Source organism: Chelonoidis abingdonii, chromosome 3 (assembly GCF_003597395.2).
Source record: "Chelonoidis abingdonii isolate Lonesome George chromosome 3, CheloAbing_2.0, whole genome shotgun sequence".
Classification (NCBI taxonomy): domain Eukaryota; kingdom Metazoa; phylum Chordata; order Testudines; family Testudinidae; genus Chelonoidis; species Chelonoidis abingdonii.
The window spans coordinates 50,794,477-50,820,234 of record NC_133771.1 but is presented as its reverse complement, the minus strand read 5'-3'; the positions used below and the strand labels follow the sequence as shown (position 1 = coordinate 50,820,234).

Genomic DNA, 25,758 nt, shown 5'->3' with positions numbered 1-25,758 from the left:
AAGAGCTGGAATCAAAACCCTTGATTCCAGCAGATCTGGCTTCAGACCCAGCTTTCATGTTCTGCAGTGGTAACTGCAGCTTGTTCCTTCCCAGAAGTAGCAGCATTTGTGGGCTCCCATAGAAAAGAAGATATTAAAAAGAGAACAGATCAGGGATGCAGCTAGGCAGGTGAGTATGTGAAAGCTGTGGGAGAAATAAGTCACTTCAGTATTCTGCTTCTGAGCTCCCTGTTCGATAAAGTATTATTTTTAGCATTCCTTTTTTAATAAATCTGAACATAAAGTTAATTAGATAAAGCCATTATTGTTGTTAGAAAATGCCTTTTTATTACAGTAAGGAAATCACAAAAAGGGTCTCATTTTCAGTTGTACTACCATGCAATTGTAATAAGAAAAACTGACCTTTATGAATCAGAATGGTCCATTCAGAATCAGGGCCGCCTCTAACTTTTTTGTTGCCCCAAGCAAAAAAAAAAGAGCCCTGCCCGCCGTAACACCCCCACGCCCGAGCGCCGCGAAACCCCCAGCACCGCGCCGCCCGAAGCCCCCACCCCTGAGCGCCACGCCAACCAAACCCCGCCCCTCCTGAGCGCCACATGCTGAAGCCCCCACAGCGCCGCGCCGCGCAAGCCCCGCCCTGAGCGCTGCGCCACCCAACCCCCGCCTCCCGAGGCCGCGCAAGCCCCCGCCCCTGAGCGCTGCGCCACCCAAACCCCCGCCCTCCCGAGCGCCGCGCAAGCCCCGCCCCTGAGCGCTGCGCCCCAACCCCGCCCTCCCCGAGCGCCGCGCAAGTCCCGGCCCCTGAGCTCTGCGCCACCCAAACCCTCGCCCTCCCCGAGCGCCACACTGCCCAAAGCCCCCGCGCCGCCCAAGCTCCCGCCCCCACCCCCTGAGCACTGCGCCGCTGAAACATGCTGCGCCCTCCGAGCGCCGCCCGGCGGAAACAAAAGCAAACAAAAAAAAAACCCTCCAGCGCTGCTCCGTCGAACCAAAAAAAAACAACAAAATGAGCGCCTCCCGACCCCGAAGTGCCGCCCCAAGCACATGGTTGGTCGGCTGGTGCCTGGAGTCAGCCCTGTTCCGGGGGTCTCCACAGTGGGGCTAGGTGCACTCTGGCCCTTGTGCAAATGCACAGAGTTGGCAAGAACGCAAAAGCATTTCCCTCAGATGCATCCCACCATGCCAATACAGGAACAATCACAATTCCTATGCCCTAGGAAGTATGGGAACTGATGCCTTAGTGCCTGATCTACTCTAAATGAGACAAGGTGGGTGAGAGACCATGGCAATGCTATGGCCAGCAGAGCTAGTTAGGGTCCATAGAGTTGGCTGCACCATTCAGAGAGGCATTGTGCATTCTCCCCCAGCACACTGTGTCTTTTGAGGCACAATCCCTACCTGAGCTACCCAACGCCAGGCTGTTGTCAGTTACAGAATCTGTCTGTTGGGGTTCAGGAAGCTGTGCAGTTCTGTGCAGTAGGTGATGTAGTATCATGTACAGAAAACAACAATGCTTGGTGTGGAGCCCATCAGAAGAAAATCTTTGCCCCTTCCTGGGTCTGGATGAATCAATGTAATCAAAGTAGAATTTTTACCAAGATTGCTCAAATATTTCAAGCTACTAGTACATGGAAATATGCAGATTTTTCTGGCATTTCACAGGCATTATTTTTATTTTTGATAGTGAAATCAATAATTTAAATTTGAGGTTCCTTGTGGGACTTTGAAAAATGGCAACATGGTGGGTCAGCTTGTTTTTCTTAACACTCAGAAATATTTTGTTATTTTAAAATCACTTACCGTCATAAAGGAGGGTGGATGGGAATTGCTCCATGATATAGAATTGCTCTATAGTACCTTGAACAGAGCAGTTCCACACTCCTCAAAACATAGCTGTAGCTGTAGTGTGAACCTCGGTTGTTAATAACTTCCTTTTACATGGATTTAAAAGAAAAACTACAGTAAAATAAAATGAAAGGTGTTAGTACTGCAGAGACCCGAGCTGAAAGGAAGAGGCCTCCATCTAATTTGAGAGCAGTGGTTTCTTGGCCAGAAGGAAGGTCATGGAAATGTAGGACATTGAGCAGAGGGCTGAGTGCAAACCAAGAGGGAAAGAAAGGCAAAACTTACAGTGAAATAATATAGACTCAGCCTCAGTGAAATGCTGTATGAAGCTTAGTGTAGATAGAAGATAACTGATCTATTTTGTGCCCTCTTACCTTTACAGGTGACCTGCACAGTATGCTGTGCTTTTCATACAGAACATGCCATGTTTGTTATTTTGCCACTGACCCACATGAAAGACCACTGCACACTTGCTTGTTGACTAACTGGTGTTTCCACCTTTGGCTGGTTGCCAGTTTCTTGGAGCAGGCACTGAAATTAGATCACAGAAATTAGATTAGGTTTGATTCATTTGAGACTGAGCTAGTACCTTTGTCCCATTGTTCTGTCATAATTGTGTGTGTGTTTCACATCCTTAGATTGCTGATCACAATCTATTTTACTGACACAAGATCTTATGCCTATTGCCTTCCTAGGTGACAAAAACAAAGCTCTTGATTTGCTACCCATTAAATGAGACAGTCACACTGACCTGTGATAAAGAAACCTCATTGCATTAACTCTGATGCTGAAACACATTTAGTGCTCATGTAGGTGTGATATTAAAATGTATTCAGCATTTAGTGCAACACTTGGGCAACACTGCAAGAGGAACTATCGTCTAGTGAAATGAGCTCAGAACTAGGAGTCAGGAATGAGTGAGTTTTAATGTGAAATCTCCTCCTAACTCACTGTTTGATTTACAGCAAGGCATAGCACTTCTCTTTTTCCTGTTCCCCATCTGTAAACTGGAAATAAAGTCTATCTCGTGGGGTGTTAGGTGGATTAACTTGATTGAGAGAAAAGGTGCTGCTCTCCCTGCGGTGGGATTTACCTGTTGTGTCTCTGAAGGACAGAAAAAAGAAAGGCATTTGGATTGGACTGAAGGGAGGGGAGAGAGGAAAAAAACCCTAGAATGAGGTATGGAGGGGAAGGACACATGTTCATATAGAGCAGTGGTGGGCAACCTGTGGCCCGGGGGCCGCATGCGGCCCGTCAGGATAATCCACTGGCAGGTCACAAAACAGTGAGAGAGAGAACGGCGAACAGAGAGAACAGCCAACCGGGGCCCCTGGGAACTGCGAGCAGCCATGCCTGTGAACAGTCAGTGTAAACAAACTGTCTTGCAGCCCGACAGCAGATTACCCAACAGGCAGCATGTGGCCCGCGGGCCACAGGTTGCCCACCTCTGATATAGAGGAACAAAACACTTAGGGTCGTTCTCCCTGATGGTGAAAATAAATAAATAAATGGCTGATACATAGGAGTCTGTTTTAGTTCCATCTTAGGGATATTACCACACATAGTGCTTTCTAGTGTGAGTAGTCCTGTGGAAAGTAAAAAATCGTAAAGCTTGGAGTTATGGATGAAATTAACAAAGGGAAAATTTAGGCTGCACATTGGGAAACTCTTTCTGATCCTCAGATGTAGGCACCTACAAAATAATCTCCCAATGCACAAAACACTGGTAAATTTATTTCATTTTTATTATAATAGCGCACAGAGGCCAACCAGAGAGGAGCTCCATTATGCTGCATGATGCACAACTATATGGAAAATGACAGTCCTTGCCTCACAGACCTTGAAATCTACAACAGAGAACAGTGCTGCACCAGCAAGACTATTGATTAGATGGTTTGCCTGTTCTTCTCCCCCTCTAGGTTTTCAGGTCCAGAGTTAAACTGAGAGGTTCAGTTGTTTGTTTGTCTCCAAGATGGCTGCTAGTATTGCTGCTGAAGCTCTACTAGTGGCTGAGAATGTCATTTTGAATGTATGGGCATAAAGTGGATCAGAAAGTGTGTGTAATGTTTCCCCCTAATTTCTGGCTCTTTCCACAAGAAAGAAACTACTAACAGCTACTGGAGCTCAAGTGATTTCCAAGGTGAGGGTTTAGGCTTCTACTGCCAGATCTCTTGTGTGATTTGCATAGAAAAGTTGTCTGTAGCATCAGGAATGGCTACAATCTGACACTCTAGGTACACCTGGGAAGCCTTTGGTGGCATACTAAGAGCAGTTGCTAGCTACTTTTTCCCAAGGACATGCTCTCTTAACACATACAACTCTGAGCCTGCTACTGGGTATTGCTGTCAATAGGGTACAACTAAGATGCGCTCAGCGCATTTCATTATTTTCGGCAAGAAAAATGGGCATCATACATTTTAAAGATATATAGGCCTTAGCTGAGCTCCTCCTGTATCTTAGGGTAAGGATGACTTCCCCCTCCACGTGGGCTGGTAAAAATCAGCTATATTCCCGTAAGGAGGTAGAAGACAAAGAACTAACTCTTGATTGCCGTGAGAAGATGTGACCTGGGATGGAGCAGGGAGCCACAGGCTGCAGATTAGGACTTCCTCTTTTCCCAGAATCAGATGTGGGTACAGAAAGCAGCAGAGAGTTACTCTAGGAACAATGTTTGCCAGTAAAAATAAGCTGGGTGATGCAATGTCATTTTTATACTATGTGAACTCTAGCTGAAGGACTGTAGATTTCTCTTCTATATGAGGGTATTGGAGGGAGGCTGATGTGGGCAAATGTTATTATTTTGTCTTTGTGTTGAGCACTTACTGTGCCTGTTGTTATTTTAGTCATTTTTATTTATATAAATAAATTGCTTCTCCTTTTTTTCATCTAAATCTTACATCTCCCCAAGGGTTCCCTGGAAATGCACTCACACTTCAGCAAAAGGTAATTGAAGCTACAGCACATTTAGAAGAAAATACCATTTTCAAAGGGTATAATGAAACAAACTGTAGAGTCTGTACTTTTAAATTCAGTATATGGGAAACTATTCCCCTCCGGGTGTAAGAGACCTGAGAATTTAGGTTTATATCATATTGTCTGCCACTTCTTCAGGCCTCCAGGTGATGGCTTTCCACAGTAAACTTTGGTTTTGTGTGACCATAAAAACCTTGATAATCCACAAAAGAACATTCTGAACATCTCAGGGGGAGGAAGGGATGGGAAGTGCAACAGAAGTCTAAGCCATTCCTTCTGAAAGAATAGTAGACGTGATATACTTTAGTACTGTATTTTTTTTATTTCTTTTTCATAAGAAGGCATCTTTTATATCTTCACTTTTGTTTCCATACCTTTTGTGTTTGTATTTTCGTTACAAATTCTGTTGCCTACATATTTACTCTAGAGCTATCCAATTATTCACTTACTAACCACGTACATCAATGATGTTTTAAAAATAAAAACGTGATCGCTTAGTTAGGACAAGCTAAAGAGTTTTACACATTATTGCTCCTTCTGGGTACTTTGAAATATAATTTACCTTTATGATTGCAGTATCTCTGCCATCATTAGATTTTCCCATTAATCAGCTGTGAAAATGATGAGTAACCTGACTTTTCATGAGACTGGATTCATGTTTCAGAAATGCTTGTGGTTCCTAGCAAAATAAAAGCACAATAATAGTTGTCACATATGTTTTGAGTGGAATATTTTATGAAATATCATTTTTATATTTTTGGAATTTTAAAAAGATACCAAGTGATCGCTACAATAGGCTCTGCATGTCAAACTTCAAAGACGATGACTACAAAGTATTCTTTTCTGAACTTCAGGAATGGTTTTTCTTTTTAAAACAGAAGTTAGGACAGTTTATAGTCTAGAAGATATGTAGTAGTTCATTTACATTAGTATTAGATCGTGTACATTTCCTAAAGCTGATCTTTTTTTGATACAAGGTGATCTTTAAAACAGGAATAGATTTCTTTATCCAAAGGGCTGTAAGCCACCCTTGCAGAGGAGTGAAGTTGAAGATCGATTAGATTTTTCCACATCTACATTCTATTATCGCAGGGCCAAAATCATCCCTGGTGAAAGTGGGACAATCCACTTGACTTCAGTGGAGTTGCCCTCTTCAGACAGTTGCATTTTACATTACATGAATAAGCAGTTAATATGTTGACTTGTTAATACTGAAAATATCAAACACTTAACAGAAATAATTATCGTTCTTCCCTTTTATAATGTCATCCCATATGTGTTCTTGTTAAAAAATAAACTTTGTATGACACTTTTCTTTTTAGACTTTCCTAATTTTCTATAGCTGATATAGTTTTCAGGCAGAATAAACTTGTAGGTCTTGATACTGCTCTCATCCACATACAAAGTGGGACAATGTGGGGCCAAATCATGCAAGTAGCTCTGTTGGTTTCAGACACATTTTAAAATCATGCTAACTAGACTGTGACTTCAAGCACCAACCAAGGAGTAGTCCCAGGAGGCATTTTGATTCATACACACCCTTTTGAGGCACAATTCCTTCTCTGCTTCCTCCTTTTTCCAGTAGGGTGGTAATGTGGTGCTGGCCTACCCAACAGTAGAGTTGGTTGAATGTTATTCTGTTAGAAAATGCTGTCTCATCAAAATCAAAACTTTCCACCTCACTTCGTCAATTTCAATAAAATTTAATTTTCAAAAGCAAATTGAAATGAAGCATTCCATAAAATGTTTTGGTTTGACTTTACCGGAATGAAATGTTTCAATTTTGGGTTCTAAATGGCATTTTAGAATGTTATTGTGTTTTATATTAAAATTGAAACTGGAACAAAGTGTTTCAGTTTTACTGGAACAAAATATTTTGATTCATTTCCAGGCAGTTTCAAAATTCCATGTTTTTGTTCCAGTTCAAAATGAGAACATATTTCAAAATTGCAGAATTTCCTGCAAAATGGTCCTTTTGGTTCCTGCACAGCTCTAATCAGCAGTAAATTACAATACTCACGACTCTGTCCAATTCATTAGGAGGATGAAGCCAAGATTCTGCCCCTTCCCATTGACTACAGAGTAAGTAGGCATGTACCATCCCTCTTGTCTTGCACCCCCATGCCCAAGGATCTAGAGATGTAAAATGGGCCCTTATTCGCCTGTGTAGGAGTGGTGGCCAAATCACAGTTTAGCAACATGAACACACACATCATACATATGTTGACTGAGCTTTTTGTACCACAGAGTTTCAGTTCAAAATTACTTATTTCTCGCACCTCCCGCACTCTGATTACTGTGCCACTCTATGTTATGCAATGTAAAGAAATGATTAGGAAGCATATTATGGATTCAGCAGACAGAAGGAGGTACTGTTCTGTGAAGAGTAGACATAATCACACTCGATCTAATCCTATATATGGTTTTATGTATGGTTGACACACTGACCATATCTGCTGAAAGCACCTATTTGTACCTTGGACTCACCAGATGTGCAAAAAAGATTTTTCAAAGAAAAAGAGCGTTTTACAGTATAAATGTTGCTGGCCTGGGAGCAGGCAAAGATACAACTACTTTTCCCAATTATTTTTTTTTATTGATGCAGGATTTTTTAAGACATAGGGCAGAATGGAACTCTCTGTACATGTTAGCTTCACTCGATTCTTTGTCAGTTTATCTCCTTCGTAAATAAAGTGCATAAATAAACTATCAAAGGAAAGAATGGAGGAGACAGCTTCAGCAAGTGTTCCACAGCCCCTGAAGCCAGTTGAAATATGGGACCATTACCTCAACTCTCCGACTGTTCTAGAAGGTGCTTTCCCTTCCACTCTAACCAACCTGGTTTAAAAAAAGAAAAGTTGTGATATTTCTAAATGGAAGTGAAGATTTTAAAGTTTTACTTTACATTTAATTCAGAGTATCATTCCATAAATCAAACAGCAGGCTAAATTTCAGGCAATATGGCTATCTTTCTGGAAAATTATTATTAATATCCTCTTGATTTTTTAATCTTCCTTTATAATGTTCGTATGTATCTTCCTTTCTATAGAAAGTTTTAGTCTCACGTTTTGGTGATTTTTAAAAAAAATGAAACAAAATGACTACATATTCTTTAATGCTCAGGGTGGGCTTCAGGCACAAAGAATACATGCACAACATGGCAACTCACATTTGGTGAGTCCTGTGGCCAGGCACTGACTTGACATCTCATATTCTGATCTCCCCCTTCTAGAAGTGGAGGAAAGAGGGTAAAAAAGAAATGGTTAGATTCCCCTCACCACTGCATATTGGGTCCCACAAAGTTTAAGAATGGATCCACTGAGCTTGTTAGGAATTAAATTAGAATATTACACAACAGAGTACAATTATGTACATACTGTTCCACCCTGATACAAAACAGCTAACAAATATATGTTGCTTCTCAACTCACCCCCTTCTTGGTGTTATTTTTTTTAAACAAGTTAACAAAATAAAGGAAACACCAGCCCACACCTTCCCTCCAGGCTTTGCTGGTGCTAGGGTCCCCCTCTTAGTATTGCTCAGCACCACACACTAGATATGTGTGCCTAAAGGGGCCATTCCCACCTCACTTATATCCTGGGAAAGTGAGCATCACCTGCTACACTGAGTCTGGAGAACTCGGCAGTGCTCTACATGTCTCCAATCCACCTAACAGGATAGGTCAACTGAAGAATCAGGGAATCATCCTATTAGTTTGTGCACTGTCAGTCTTGACCAGGGAAATCCATTTTAAATGGCTGCCTTCTTGGGGAGACACGTTTTGCATAATACTAAATACATGAAAAATAAATCATGTACATTTGTAAAGATGGAAGTAGTTAAATTTTAAATCTAAGCGGATTAAATAATTTTCAGGTCCCTGTCAAAATTTATGAAATTGAATAGTCCAATTTGTACCATTACATTGCCCATCTTGTAAGTGGAGAGAGGTACTCTCACTTTAGGCTAGGGTAAAGGGCATATTTTTGAGTTACCAATCAATTAATAATTTTAAGACAACTATACCAGACTTCACCACTCTTTGCAATTTATCATTTCCCCCTGCTTTTTATTGTGCTCTCAAAGCTTTTTCTTGGATATGTCAACCCATCTTTTCCTTTGGCTTCCTTTCAGCCACTGTAGACTCTCCTTTCAAACTTCTTCCAGCCTTTTCTTTCCAGGTGTCCTTTTTTTTATGCAAGTTAAAAAATCAGATATCCGCCCTAAACAAACACAATAATTCCTAGCACTTATAATAGTACAAATATTAATCTTCACAATGTATATGTAATATCAGCACAATGATCATAAGTAAAACAGTCTACATTAGCCACCCTGTGGTTTCCAGGATACTGCTACATTTCCTTACAGGCCACAACTGTTGTATCTCAGATAACACAGTGTTGTAAATGTTAAGGTTTTAGAGCTGATGGAACCCTTTGTCCAGCTTGACAGAAAAGGGGAATTGCAAAGGGCATGGCCAGCAGATTAGAAGAAAAGGGGTTGTTGCTCCCTTTAAGACCCCTTCCTCCCTAGAGAGGGAATTTGCTTCAAGGAAGAGGCAGGAAGCAGTTCAGCCAAACTCAGTTGGAGGAAGGACTTATCCCCTCTGCCACAGGTAACGGAAAGAGCAACGTGGGTATTTATACTTAAGGCTGTGCCAGCAAAAAGCCCTCTTTTGACCAGCTGTATTGGAAGAAATATAGGAGCCACTGGATGTGGTTTTAAGGATGTGGAAGGCCACAACCTCATCCTTAAATATCTGGGAATACCCGGAAGACAAAATTTTACAGTTCAGGTAATTCCATCATCATTTCCATATACTCAAGGGTTCTGTCAGCCCTCCTCCTTTCCCATTGAGGTCCCAGGCAATCCGCTGCTCAGACCTCAATACTTCCCCCTGTTTGTGGGCTAAGGGGAAGCTATACTGGAGGAGGGTTGACCAGTCATGGGAGCCCTGAACCCCATTTCTCCACTCCTTTAAAGAATGCCACCTTGAAATCATTTGCCAGTCCATTTTATCTGACCACCGTACCCATGCCCTATGCAGTACCTGCTCTTGACATCCACCACATGGAGGTGCCAGCATTTAGCTTGGCTGAATTGCTGAGTGTGAGATTTGGGATTAGAGCTCCTAGTTTTCAGTCCTAGGTTAGTTCTTTAGTCATTGGAACACACCTCTTTTCTGTCCTCTTGGGCTCTCATTTTCATGTCTGCTGCCTTAGGAAAGCTAACTTTCATATACATCTGATTTATAATAATAGACAAACACAATCCGCATACCAGTCTGTCAGCGTTAAGCATATTAACTTAGTTCTTTCTGAGTGCTTCTGTAATGAAAACAAAATTCATTCAGAAGTTGATGGGAATGCTGCCACCCACATTAATGCTTCTTCACATAATGCACTTGCCTCATTTCCGGATATTGTTCCTTCCGTTATTTCATTTCCCTCTTTTTGGTCCAAAATGGAAGTGGAAAATCAAATGTATTTCAATCATGATTCAACTCCTAATCTTGTTAACATAGCAGCAGCATAAAATATTATTCCCTTTGGTGCTTTAGCTTGGGATGTTAGAAGCTCTGTATAGAATACGTTCTGAGCTGGTACACTAATGCTGTGTTTTTTCCAAAGCTGACTGCATTACCAGTAAACTGGATATTCACGCTCTGCTGAAAGTGAAGGAATGAGATATGCTAATCTTTACTGCAAATTCTATAAGCAGACAGTCAAACCTTCTTAAGATTTTAGGAAGGACAAAGCAATGGATGATAAAGCCACCCTCAGTTTGTGTTTACTAAACACACAACCAGGATCCTTTGGATCTTTGACGATCACTGTCACTGATATCTTTTTGCACTTTCAGATTTAGTGTTTTACAAAAAATGTTCTCTTCTTCTGTTTTTAGCACAAGAAGAATGGGCCACAACCCGTTCCAGCCTAAAGGCACCACCTCCAAGGTCAGCTCGAGGGGGTTACAGGGAACACCCCTATGGTAGATATTGAAGGTCGTCCTCATCTGTGACCTCAACTGAAAGACAATTAATAGCCTGTGGTCTCCACATAAACAGCAACAAGACAAGTAATAGTCCATTTCTTTTCTATCCTAGGGATTACTGCTCATGATTACCCTGTGTACTACTTGTATTTCCTATAACATTGGAGTGACATTGACATTAGTATTATTTTATAACACGGACTTAAAAAGATAACTTTGGCAAGCATTGTCTATAAACTATTTGAAGGATGATGTTCTCTTGGTTGTTATTCATTATTGTGTGTAACTTAAGAAAAAAGAAAGCATGATGCTGTTACAGATCTTGAGTCTCTCTACATACTAGCTAAGGTTGAGTTTTTGTTTAGGGTTGCTAGAAGACTGTAATATGATTTTTTATTTTGAACCAGACAGTAATCAACATATAGATAAGATGTTTTAACCTGTCTTTTTTAATATATGTTAGTTAGATTAAGATGTTCGATATTAAGTTTGTAAATTTAATTTTAAATGCTGTCTTAATGGGGTTGAAAACAAGCAGCTACTTTATGTATGTAGCTAACTGAATTTGTTCAGTGTTTTAACCTGTATTTGTTAAAAAAAATCACATAAAGTTCCATGTGTAAGCTTCTCTAAATAGGAAACCATAATTTTGTCAAATATGTTTGCCATAATTTGTCAATAAAGCTGAAACCTTTTGTAACAAACTAAATTTGGAATTACTTGTTTTCTAGCTTTAAATGCCTGCTTTATTTCTTTTTCAAGAGATGCCTAAAATGTTTTATATATAAAAATTACAAAAATGAACCCAAGCTTGTTTTAAGAATTTTGTGTAAGACTTTAAAAGTTGTATTAATAACTTATGGTTGTTAAATAATTTAAAAGTTAACAAACTAAACTGTTACATGAATCATGGTTAATAAACACTAATGTATAACATGTTAATGGAAAAAATTGCTTTAGAACAATAAATGGATTTTAAACTATCCTCTAAGCTTGATCTTGCTAAACACAAACTCTGATTGACTTGTTTGTATTAGCATGTCTCTCGTGAGAGTAATGGAGTTTAAAGAGGTAAGATTACCACTTACCACTGTTAGACTGTCTAAATGCTAGTTCTTCAACCTTTGAGTTTCCCCGCACATTAAATATCCCATTCAACATGTGAGCATTGCATAGATTCACATACTTGTTTTCACTCAGAGGAGTGCGTTGACTGCATTTGCATAGTATATAACAATCTGTCTTGACAAACAAATCATCAGTGTCACTGCCCAGTTATTGCTATTCAACTTCAAAAACTTTATTTGTAATTTTCAGTGCTAAATATCACCGCCCTTGAAGGCAGTTTAGAGGGCTGATATTTCTTTTGAGACTATCAGACTTGATGGCTGATGATTATTAAGGAAATATGTCGCAGGACTCAAAGGATGACTAAACGTTAAACAGGTAACATTAATAGTAACTCTGTAATTTTGAGTATGCAAGAGTAATGTTAAATATTCTCAGTTATTAAGTTACTGATAGTTAAAAAAGTAAACCTACCAAACCATAACAAATAGGCATATAGGCTATTAAAACAACTAATTAACATTAACTAGTGGCAACAAAATTATTTTACAAGACATAACCCTGAAGGTAATAAACAGAACTAAAATTAACAATAATAGTAATGCAACTCTTGCTAACAACAAATATATAACCTAAATTTTGATGAAAAAAAACCTGAAGACTTGATGGTAGGGATTCCAAAACTGTTAATCCTTTAAATACAGTTTTTTTGTTTACGGTGGCTTTTTGTCAATGTGATTGGTTTACTTTTTTGATGAGAACAAAGACAGGCCTTTTGCTGTTCGGTTTGTGAACAAAATCTCTTGCAGCTGGAGTTGCATGCTAACTTTTTGAATAGTTTGTGAAGCATATGTCCTGTCATTTGAATCTGAAATGTTGTTTAAGTGGATTCAGTAGGTTACTTATTGTTTACATTGAGTTTGTTCTGTCTCACTATTTCAGGGACACACAGGCAATGGACAGCTAAGCTGCAGATGTACTGAGAAGTGTTCAGGTAAGCCATGTCATACCTGATTGTTTTTAATTGAGTCTCTTTTACTCTGTGACAATAATTTTACATATTTTTGTGTATTTCTTTTCATTAACATTTTAAAGGCTTAACATAAATAACTGTTTCTAACTGTGTTCACTTAAATAAAAGGCTGGTGATGGTATAATTTCAACCAAGGAAGTTGCTGTTGTTTGGTGTGATACTTTCTGTATGATGAGAGAATTATTTGATTGCTGAAAAAATGAGTGGCAGCATATGGGTTATCTGCAAAAGTCATTTCCATAACCTATTGTTTTTAAAATAAACATGATACACTTTTGTGATTTATTCTTTTAAAGACAGGAGCTCATCTTTATGAAAAACATATGTAAATTTTGGAAGTAAACAAGTCATCTGGTCTGCACTACCTTGTGAAAAGATACGGTCCTGGCTTACAAAGTGCTTTTCAAAATATGCACAGTTATCCTCTAGGATAAAGTAAGAAGTGCACAGAAAAATATAAAGTTTGTTTATTAGTTCTTTTACTTAGGAGCTATTTAAGTGTCATGCTTTATAATGGCTGATGTTAGTAACTTGAAATGTCATTCATCAATTTCTCTGTTATGCCTGGTTTTCTCTGTTTTTTCTGCTCAATGTGTTTTTAAAGGCAAATAAGTACTTTCGGTAATATTGTTAGAGGGGTTTCAGATTTTTGTTTAGTGTTTACACTTAAAGAAAAATATCTCTGTGTTGGAGACATCAGATAAATTCTGCATTAGGTCTGATTTTGTTGGACTACTCGATACTTTCAACCTCATCACACACAAAATACAGAAAAAATAGGTGCCCATCAAACACCTTTGAACATAATATGTGTAATAGTGGTGAACTTTTGTTTAAACTGGTTTGTAAAATGGCTCCGCACTTAGGGCTAAATCCGTCTCACTTTATCCCACTTGAGTTATCTCATTGATTTGAATGTATTCAGTGTATTCAATATTTAGGCAAGTAAATCAGTCAAGATTTGGCCTTTTTTTTACCAGATTATACATCACATGGGTTGTTTCCTATAATAATAAATAAAGTGCCTCATTCTTAGATATACTTATTTACTTTTAGAAGTTGGCATGAAATACAGTTACATCCATTTTAAGGCCTCTTTATTGGTGTCAGAGTGGTGTAACACAACCTTAGGGCATGTCTATATACAAAAGTTGTATTGCTGTAATTATCTTTTATAGTTAAAGCAATACAAACCCCTTGGTGTGTAGGGAGATAGGCTGGTAAAAAGGTGCTTATACCAGTTTAGCTTATTCTCCTACCAGAAGGGGAATTAGCTATATTGGTATAAAGCAGGGGTCAGCAACCGTTCAGAAATGGTGTGCCAAGTCTTCATTTATACACTCTAATTTAAGGTTTTGCATGCCAATAATACATTTTAATTTTTTTAGAAGGTCTCTTTCTACAAGTCTATAATATATAACTAAACTATTGTATGTAAAGTAAATAAGGTTTTTAAAATGTTTAAGAAGTGTCATTTAATATTAAATTAAAATGCAGAGGCTCCCGGGTCAGTGGCCAGGACCTGGGCAGTGTGGGTGCCACTGAAAATCAGCTTGCATGCTGCCTTCGGTATGCATGCTATAGGTTGCCTACCCCTGGTATAAAGCATCTTTATACTGGTACAACTGCATATATATTGTGTGTGTACCGCATAACTATTATGGTAAAGAAATCAAACTCCTCACCAAAATAATTATACTGATACAAAAACTATGTAGATCAGGCCTTAATGACCGTGTATAAACTGTGTATAGATTCAGGCCCAAATAGCATAAATTAAATTTCTCAGCAATGGGTCAGATCCTTATATGGGGCATACTGGAGTAGCTCCTTTGAGTATGTGGCCCAATACAGACAGTATAGTCAGGGCTGGCTCCAGACACCAGTCCAGCAAGCAGCTGCTTGGGGCGGCCAACAGTGAGGGGCGGCACGTCCCAGTCTTCGGCAGCAATTCGGCGGCGGGTCCCTCTCGGAGCAAAGGACCAGTCACCAAATTGCCACCGAAGACTGAAGCGGCAGCAGTAGAGCTGATCGAGATTGCAGGGGTTTTTTCCTTTTCTTTTTGCTGCTTGGGGTGGCAAAAACCCTGGAACTGGCCCTGAGTATGACAGTAGCATAGTGTCATCTAAACTACTGTCTGAGGGGCCAGTTTTGCAATCATTATTTGTGTTGAGTAAAAGAGTTGCAGAATCGAGCCCTTAGGACAACGATCTGTTGTAAAATATTCTACTTGCTTAAAAAAAATCAGTGTATTGTTTGGAAGGAAATAGCATAAGTCAGTGTGTGTAAATATTTTTGCAAATAGTTGTTTATTTCTTTAAAAGAAAATATCAAAAAGTACCTTGAGATCACAGGTTTACATACCATTCTTACTCATCATTTTCACAGACTGTTTCTTACATTGCCAATATGTTTTACAGCCAGCAAACTTCATCTTTTTAATAAGGAATCCATCCTATAACTAATTTATGAAACCACTACATGGGGCTATGTTCAGTCTGTCATCCATCTTGAAAGCTTATGTGACAAGCTACCCTGCATTCCATATTAAATACCCAGTGTACGTTAGGGTCAGCCATGATTCTACAGCTCTGAAATCAACGGCCATCATCACAAAATATGTAGATGCTTTGCTGTTCAGTTTTATCGATTGTGAAGTGCTTGTCAGCAAATAGGCGAGTTTTAATTAGTAGGATTCAAACCCTGATTAGTTTTCTTCATAATATCAAAAAAGCTAATTTTGCTTATCTAAACTAAGCATATTTAATACACAGAAAGAGAAGCAAGAGCTGAAAATTGGAATTTTCATTAAAATCATTAGAAGGCTATTTGTCAAAGTTGACTTATTGTGCAAAATTGTTTCATCTTTAAAAGACATTACTGCATTTTTATTCTGACTAGTTAAAGTAAAAATGCCTTGTCATTCTAGACTGTTATTTTACAAATTATGCAAAAATATTCCCAAAATGAAATAAAGTTGAATATTGTTTTTTAATAGCGTTCTCTTTTAACGTAGAGTGGTTTCTTTGTAAAAAAAATCCTCTTCTTTCATGATATGCAGTAGCCAGTACATGTTTTCCTGGTTAAAAACCTTTGTTGTGTTGATTAGGGATAGGGTGACTAGACAGCAAGTGTAAAAAATCGGGATAGAGGGTGGGAGGTAATAGGAGCTTATTTAAGAAAAACCTCCAAATATTGAGACTGTCTGATCACTCTAATTAAGGACTCCTTGGATAGACCATTGTAATGTAAACATAAGCAAGGTGTATTCGAAGTATTAATTGCTTTGAACATGTTCAGTGGGGTTGGTGCAAAACTGTGATTACTGGAAGTGTTACATGCAGAATTTTAAAGACTACAGTAGGAGATTCACTTGTTCTGGTGCAGTTTGCATGACTTATTCTTTCACAAGCAGATGACCTTGAAGGGTGCATTATTCCAAAGGTGGGTGGTAGCTTTAAAAATCAGTCCAGGGGGCGATCTAATCACTGCCAGCAAAAGCTCTCTGGGATGAATCAGAGTATCTTCTGGCTTGCCAAGACAGAACCTCCCCACTTTCAGGGTTGTACCACCATCTACAGGTTTTTGGAAGAGTAAAGGTTGCAGGAAGGTTACATTCCTGTGCCCTTCTTTTTGGTAAACTTTCTGTGGCTGAGCATTCAAGATCCTGGGTTCTGCAGACTTGTGCCGTTGTAGCTGAAAGGATAAATTGGGCCATGTCCCTAGAATAGCAACAGTTTTAATGTGGAAAATCAGCAAAGCTCATGTAATAATAGCTTTTCCATCAGAGCTCATCTTGTATCATTATATTCTGAAATAGAATGAGAAAATTTTAGATCTTCATATTAATATATTCAGAAACTCAGGAAATATGGTATATAGGGCCTGAACCTTCAAGAATCTCAATGCCTCCTGCTAGTTTCTGAGGGCTCCCAGGCTTCACTGAAACCAATATTACAGTATATCCATAATGCTATCAGCAGGTCTTTCATTTACACTATCAGATATTTCTCACTGTTTGTATCACATTCTTTCCATAATGTGGGGACAATTACCCCTATATACTTGAATATAACTAGTACAGTAATGTTGAAACTAGCAAAAATGAGTGACTTGCATATAAAATGAACTCATACCAAGTCCACCCACACATCTTGCCCAAACCACTTCTTCTTATCTCTTGAGTACAAATAACCCCCACCCTCAACCCAATGCAATGTGTGTCCTGGCAATGCGACAAGTTTGTATCCATCAAGTTGAAGGTCATAGGACCAGGGGTCAACACAGCAGGTTCATGCCCCACTGTGCTCATAGCATCTGAAGTAGGATTGGACTTGTGAATTTGGTACTGTACAAATTTTCTATCTACAGAGGGGCCATGTCAGAGTCGTGGTGACTGTTGCAGCCTTGAAGCTGCAGTAGCTACTACATAGTGACTTGGCAACATGGGCCAAAAGATTCCTTCCCTTCCAAAAGCCATCCAGCAACCCGAAGCCCACCCAGCCAGTACCTAGGCTGGGCACGGGGCTAAAGATCTGCGATTTAATACAGCGACTTAGTAACCATAATTGAAGATCAATTATACTTGATATTTTAGCATAAGCACATTAACTAACTTTCAGAATTATAGTCCAAATAAATGTTCAGGTTAAGAACAATTAAAGAAGTGTTTTGTTTTATTCAGTGGAAAAAATTAATTTGGGCCACGTGAGTGAAGTTTGCTTCTAGGGACCAATGATGTACAATAATGGAATCATTTTCTTTTGCATGTTGTCTTGCTAATAAACAGTATTCAAAAGGCTTGGAAAACCTGATAAATACAATTGAAAAGTTAAAAAATAAAGGCAGGGTACGAGACTAAAATTTAGAGGTAGAAGCACGGTAGAGAAAACGTTTTGTTGAGATCTGAAAAGGGAATGTAAAATGTAAAAGCGATGTAAAAGGCACACGGGATCTTTTCAGGGGAAAAGGCAATATGCCGCGTTTATTGAAAATATAACAGTTAGCATATGCATTCAATCTCACACACACACACAAACACGTCCTGCAGATGGCCTTATAGTTACCAGTCTGTCGTAGCTCGAGTCAATCTAATGGCCAGTTAGATTGGGCATGGGTGAAGAGCTGGATTCTATCGGTTGCAATCTGATGCTCCAAGGCTTTGTAGAATTGAATCCAGAGTTTTAAGGCAGAACACCCCAGCTTTATACTTATAAATTCCCACTTTAGTGTATGAATTTTGCAATGTTATTCTGTAATCATTAGTTCTTAATGGTGTTAATCTTGGGGTTTTCTGCTGTTATCTCCTATTTGTTGTCTTACCTTCATGGGTGTTTGCCTTACTTCTGAGGTTGTCAATGCTGCTAACTCGTTTAGCATCAGATACAGTGGATGTTTTCTGATTGTTTCTTGCTGTCTTTTCAAGTCTCTTACTTCTTCTTGACCATCTGGACCTTTGTGATGGTTTTCACACTCATCCTTAACTATCCACACATTCTTTACTCACACCAAACAATTTAACAGAGAATTTCAGACAGGATCACAGTTATATGTTTACTAAAGGGATTACAAAAGAACCTTACACAACTTTGCCATGCAGATAAGAAACCAGGCCTTATAGCAAATTTAAAAGTTTATTAGAAAATGTTTAAAAATTGATGATACAGAGAGTTTGAAATGTCAGTTATTGGTCATCGGGGTAACATACAGAGTATAGGGGGATGCTAGTATTTTGGTATTGGACAGCACATAACATATACAGTCTGCAGTGTCTCCAATGTGGAGGGTATACGGTGGGTGAGATCAAGATACAGTCAGCAAGCAGTGAGGGTACATCACTCATACAGAAAGTTACAGACAGTCATGGGAATAAATAAGCAGGCCGGGTAATGGGAATAGGATGACCCTCACATGGTGAAGTTCAGTTCAGTTCGGTGGGTTCAGGGCTCAGGGGATAAAGTCCAACAGGGGAGATTTACAGGTCTTTTCCCCCTTGTGGGTGCACAAAGTCACGCCGGCTCACTCTTGGTATTGGCGGTGGCCAGTGATGTGCTCTGTGTAAATGTCTCTAGACCATCGAATAGTGTCCGAGACCATTAGGCATCTCATGAGCCACACGTTGCGACAGCCCACCCCACAGGTCCTACTATAATGAAAACTTATCCTAAAAGAAAAGGTGAACATAATCAGCCATAAGGACTGTTCTGGTCTGTTCCTGCCTTAACATCAGTTCAGACACAGGCAGCCTGTCTGATGCATTTTTACAAATGGCCCCTTGGGCCATTCTTTTCTGCTATTCAGAAAGGGTGGCTGCAGGATATGGTCAAATCATACATCAATACATTTAATACATGCTACATTATTATATCCTTTATTCTAAATTATCCAAGATACAAACATAAAATTCTACTACTACAGAATCAATAGGGCACAGAAGTTCTGGAAGGTATTTCCATCTAGATTGTGCTGTGGAGGAAAAAATGTGTGCATCAGTAAAGTCACAATTATGTGAAATATAAACATGGATTCCAGGGTTAGGCTTTTTGTGCAGTGCACTGCCTGCCAGCATCACTACTGTTCTGGAAAAATCCCATAAAAAGTGTAAGGATAAAGGCATCAGAGTTCTATAGATGTTTAACCACCCTATAGAGTTTAATAGATAATTATATTCTTTCTGTAGTACTTTTAAACCATTCCATGGAATGGAACAGAGAATTATATCCCTACAATAGAATTCTCTGTTATTCAATAATTCTATAAAAGGATAGTAAGGTCTATACGACTTTTTCATACATGTGACCTGATTTCTTTAAAGAGGATGTAGAGATACAATTGTGGGTTCCAGACTGGAATAGGTTGAAATGATTTGGACAAATTCTGAGATAGGGTTTGGTAAATTCATTTTATGGTGAGTAATAAGATGGTGGGTGGCAGGTCAATAATTTTTAGTAGTATCTTTTTCATGATATCAAAACATAAATCTGAAGTTTCTTGATGTGCAAATATTTGTTTTCGGGAGAGGGCACTTTGTTTGTTAATTTGTTTTAGTGTCTAGTGCCATAGCAACTAGGTACACTTATTACAAAAATTAGAAACATATAAATTACATATGCCATAAAAGCTGTCATAAAAATAAAGATCCACATTATCAAAACTGTCACCAGCAACAGTAGACAAAGAACATCTCAGCCCCCTGTAACAAGCCAAACAAAAATAAAACCTGAAGACAATCGCCTGAATGCTAAATAGAAAGATGAGATTGACATTGTGTTCTGAAGTTTGTTCTGCTCATTGAAAATCTGAGACTGCCCTGCAATTTGCCATAGGAAATTAGAAACTAGGAACTGTGAGGAAGAGCATCCCAACCAATCTTAATAGTTTGGGCCACGGATTTAGAAAAGTTGCTCAGGTAACTATCTCAGACCATTTAGGGCTTTACAGATAGGCACCAAAACTACCATTTACTGATCTATTATCTCATTTCATTCTTAGAACCATTATTGTTGTTATTAATTATGGACCTGATCCAAAGCCTCTTGAAATCAATGGAAGTCTTTCCATTTCCTTCTGTAGGCTGATCTGGCCCTGTATGTTAAATGCCAATGTTTTGCTTGGCACCACAAAAGAAATTAAACAAGTCAGGGCTTCTGTCCAGAAGAAATTACAATAATGATTAGTAGTACTTTGCATAGTTTGGTTTTTGAATGTATTTATATTTTGTAATGAAGACCTACTCTGTAGAGTAACTGGTTGATAAAGGCAGGAATGCATAGATGAACTGAAGATATCCATAGTGATATAGTTACAATTTTATTAATTTTTCTAAACCTTCGATGATCACTATCTGCCTAATTGATTTACTATAATTTTATTAAAAGTTTCCAAAGCAAGGAAATATGTGTCTTGTATTACCCTAAATCTATTAAAAACATCTATGTGGTGGAACAAAGGTCTGAAATATAAAGAGACTATGTGAATTTAAAATTGAGAAACAATAATTATTTTAACCTCCATTTAGAATATATCACTATTTAAAGGACCATTTTGATTACATAAATATTAGTAAATGAGTATACTCAGTACTTACCAAAAAACATAAATGCTTTCTTTTCTGGAACAACTGAATCACCTTTTGAATATAAATTTGATTGTATCAAAGAAAACCAACATTCTTAAGATTAAATAAGCATGAAAGAAATTTCAGGCTTTCATACTTCAATCTGTAAATCAGAACTCATGTTTATAGAACAAAGGTCAATTTCAGACTCAAGCTATCTTTGAATGAGGCAGGTATTGATGTGTTAACATGAAAAAATGGAGGTAAAGACTTTGCAAAAGGTGATTAAACAAATAAAGTCTTGTTTATTCATGAAGTGTTTGCCAAGATGCTTTATAGGCACTGTCAGAATGTTTTGATTTCTTTTAGAAATATTTAAATTGACAATGATGCAAATAAAATCTCCAAAGTATTTTAATGTCTTGATGAGAGCAAATTTTATTTTGAAATTAATGCTATATATATTATTCTATTACCATTATACAGTACTCCTACCTTAATCAAAGTACATTGTTATTATTAAGGACAAATAATGGAGACAACCTACAACTATGAGTTTACTTGACTGTATCATATCTGGCATGCTGTTCTGAATGTGCTAGCTGATGATAGATGGCTTATTTACTGGAGAACAGCGGCTACATTTGTTACTCTGCTTTACATTTCGGGGATTTCACTTTGTATCCCAACAGCAATCAGAGACTTTGAAAGCAAAACAGCTGAGCCATGCGTTTTGGTTTTCTTAGTATTCTGGGATTTTCCCTTTATTTCTGCAGAGTAAACAGGTCAAAATGTAAAGACAAAACATTTTGTATCAGAGTTCACTGGATTCACTTACTGTTTTGTATTGAATGCCCAACCAGTAATTCATTATATTTCTCCTAACAATTTTGTACTGCTACCAGTCAAATCCAGTTGAAAGGTCTGTCACATGCAGACCTATCTTTGTTGTGCTTCCCAGAGGAACATATTCCTTTGTATGCCTACAGCAGCTACAAAAGATAATCAAGAATATTCTCATTCAAATGAAGTGCTGATAAAATAGAGACCTAGACAGAGTATGATAATAGTGTTTTAAATGGATAGCTTATTGCTTATTCTGTATGGCATTTTGAATGTAACACATCTTTTATGTCTGTGTTAGAGTGCATGATGTAAAGCTATAAACAAGCAAGAAAAATGCTCTGTCATAGGGTTTCTCAAACTGGGAGTCTTGACCCAAAAGGGGGTCACCAGGCTGTAATAGTGGGATCACAGTATTGCCACCCTTACTTCTGCACTGCCTAGGGTGATCAGACAGCAAGTGTGAAAAATCAGGACAAGGGGTAGGGGATAATAGGCACCTATGTAAGACAAAAGCCGCAAATATCAGGACTGTCCCTATACAGTCAGGAAATCTGGTCACCCTAGCTCTGTCTTCAGAGCTGGGCAGCAGCAGCTACTGGCCAGGCACCCAACTCTGAAGGTAGAGCTGCCACTGCTCCCAGCAGCAGCCAGAAGTAAGGGTGGCATCGTATGTGGGGGGTCATCACTCAGTGGGGGGTCATCACAGCCTGGAATATTTTCAAAGGCGGGGGGTCCATCATAGGCAACGCTCAGAAGGAGCCACACATGTGACCTGGGACTGGCTGGGCAATGAGCCTGGAGTTAAAGAGTTAGGGAAAAGGAGGGGACTGAAACTGGCTGGGCAGGATGGAGCTGGGATCTGAAGCCTGAGGAGTGGAGACTTGGACTGGGTCAGCAAGGAGAATGGGACTGGCAAAAAGGACCCAGGGGTGAGAAGACATAAGACTGGGCCCAAGACACTTTGGAAGGGATGGGACAGAAAGGGTCAAGCTCGAGGAAAACAGGTGGAGTCTGTGCCCACTAGAGAACACTCTCCTTTAGATCATGGAATGGAACCCAAGACTCACCATTCATTTGCTGTCAGCAAATATCTATGAAGCCAGTCTGATAATGGCTGGTGCACATAGAGCTGACAACCTACTACTGTTATCAGTTACTCCATTAACTCAAGTGGCAGAGGTCTGTGCTGTGGATCTAAAGGTTCCAACCCTGCTGATGACCCATATAGGTGTAAACATTATACCAAGTGAAAGACTTTCTGTTTTTTCAGTTGGCTTTTTAAAACATCTAGAAAATCATACACCCAAAAACTGTTTAAAAGCACGTTATTAAGGTTGCAAAGTCAAGCACTCAAAAGTTAGTTGCAGAAGTTGGAATCTTCAGAAATTTTAGATGTTAAAATCAAAGCATTCGCTGATTGCGAACTGAAATTCAAATTTGGGCAGTTTTCTAAGGGATGAAAGCAGATGTAGTGAAGAAGGCAAGGGGTTGCAGGAAGAGAAAGGACTGTCCCCAGTTAAGGCGGTTGACTGCTGCCCTGACAAACTGAAGTCTATCCTTGCTTCTACTACCGAGTTCCTGTGTGATGCTAACCAAGTCACTTAAATCACACTTTTCACTGGCAGTCACTAATAGTATGTTCCTCATTTTCTGGATGCCTAACTTGAGATTCTGATGTGCAGAAATGCTGAGCATTCACAATGGCAACTGAAGTCAGCAGGAACTGTATAAAGTGTTGTACATATTATACAAAGTGTTCTTTAATGCTAAATAGTCTGAAAAACAGTTGTCTCAAATTGAGAACCCAAAATTAGTGGATATTTTGACCTCAATTTCTCTCTGCCTCAGCTCCCCATCTGCAAAATGAGGCTACCACCACCCCCTCACCTCTGAGGAGTTTCGTAAAGATAAATTAATTAATGTTTGTGAAGCACTCAGATCCTCTTGTGAGTGAGCTTCATAGACAAGGACAATAATAATTATGTCTTCAGAGTGGGGTTTGAATAGTACGCAGTAAATAAAGCCTACTGCCACACACTGAACAATAAGAATAAAACAAAACATTGAATAGTTGCTGAGTAACCGAGACCTGTCCCTCTTGTGCATTGAATGAGGCGAGGTTCCTATGGAAAAAATAGTCTGGAATCACATAATTTAAAAAAATATAGGTTAAAAAATTAAGGTTGCATGGGCAACCTTAATTGTGGCATATCCTAACTTGTGAGTGCTTGACTTTGCAATCTTCATAATGTTCTTGTAACTTAGTTTTGTGTGTGTGATATTTATATGTAGTTTGCCTAACACAATCCATTATAAAAGTTTTCCAACCATTTTTTTAAGCAAATCTTTAACACCTCTCTGGTTTGCAGCAGAAACTTTCAGTTTTTCAGGGTGATGCAAAAATAGTTAGAATCACCAAAAATAGTTAGAATCACCAAGAATCTGTATCATAATACCAAATGTACAGTCAGAGATTATGACATTAGCCAATGATTTGCAGTGAAAATTAGAGTAAGGCAAGGATGTATTATGTCCCCACTATTGTTTGCACAGGTCATCGAGTATGTCACGAGGAAAGTAATCAAAGAAGGCAACCGAGGAATTTTATGGTTACATGATAAAGCATAATTGGATGACCTTGTTTTTTCTGATGACATCATCATGTTCAATATATCACTTAATGAAAGAAAAGACCCACCTCTTGGCAGATACAGCAAAAGAAAGCTGGTTTGTTCATCCACAAGGGGAAGAAAAAAATATGTCTGTCACTGTCGCAAAAGTAACCATTAGAGTGGATGAACAAACACAAGAATAAGTAAGTCATTTTACTTATCTAAGGAGTGAGATGTGCAATGGTGGTGACACCATGTTAGATGTCAAGCAACGGATACCAAAAACAGCAAACAAATTTAAAATTGATAAGATCTGGAAAAGTAGCATGATTGGCACTGCCACAAAAATACAAATTTTCCACACCAGCATCACTTCTGTCCTTTATGGAGCAGAGTCATGGAAATCTACAGCAGAAAATGATAAGAAGATCAGTTTATTCCAAAGTAAATGCCTGCAGAAGATCTTCAGAGATCACTAGAAAAAGATTCTTGCAGCATCAAAAATTCTAAATAGAGCAAGCCAATCTAAAGTATCAAATATGATAAGAAGATGACAAATGGCATATTTAGGACATACATTAAGGATGCTACCAACATGACTTCCGTGCCACATGATAACATGGATACCATTTGCAAAGAGAAGAAAAGGGCACGCTAGACAAATGTTATGTAGAACAATAGAGAAAGAAGCTGGATCCGCTAATATGACACACAGAAGCCTGAACAGACCAGCACAAGACCAAAATAAATGACAAACTGGTGCCCAGTCCACCTGATGGTGCAGGAGGATAAAGAAGTAAAAAGAAGACTCCAGTTTGTCATCTGTAAAAACAAAAAACAACTTCTTACTTCACCAGGGTATCATGAAAATATATTTATTAACATCTGAGAGGTCTGCTACTGCATCAGTGGACCATAGAAAAACACAAGAGAAGGTGAATAATTTCATATTCCATAGGCACTGACTCCATGGGTGCTTCAGGGCTGGAGTACCCAAGGAAAAATATTAGCTGGTGCTTAGCACCCACCAGCAGCCAAGCTCCCTTCCGCCCCCCAGCACCTCTCACCCACCAGTGGCCCTGCCTCTCAACTCTTCCACCTCCCTCCAAGCACCTCCCGCTCATGCTGGGAGGGAGGGGGAGGAGTGGGGATGGGGTGCATTCAGAGGAGGGGGCAGAAAGAGGTGGAGAAGAGACAGAGTGGGGGGCGGGAAAGGGCAGGGCAAGGGTGGGGCCTTGGGAGAAGGGGTGGAGTGGGAGCAGGGCATCGGACTTAGAGGGGGTTGAACAACCCTTGGGAAAAGTGGAAGCTGGCGCCTGTGCCATAAT

The 25,758-nt window shown here is 39.1% G+C and overlaps 1 protein-coding gene across 3 annotated transcripts in view; it reads left to right on the top strand.

The window, feature by feature from the left end:
* KHDRBS2 (KH RNA binding domain containing, signal transduction associated 2) overlaps positions 1–25,758 on the top strand; it is a 679,144-nt gene that overhangs the window by 621,866 nt on the left and 31,520 nt on the right. For 2 of the 3 annotated variants that reach the window (XR_012655496.1, XR_012655495.1), the window contains 2 exons: positions 10,726–10,899; positions 12,826–12,877. Coding sequence is in view for 1 of the 3 variants with exons in the window: in XM_075063736.1 (XP_074919837.1) it covers positions 10,726–10,823 (98 nt within the window). In the remaining 2 variants the exon portion in view is untranslated. Of the gene's footprint in view, positions 1–10,725; positions 11,596–12,825; positions 12,878–25,758 lie in introns of those variants that run through there. The other variant, XM_075063736.1, reaches the window with a different exon arrangement.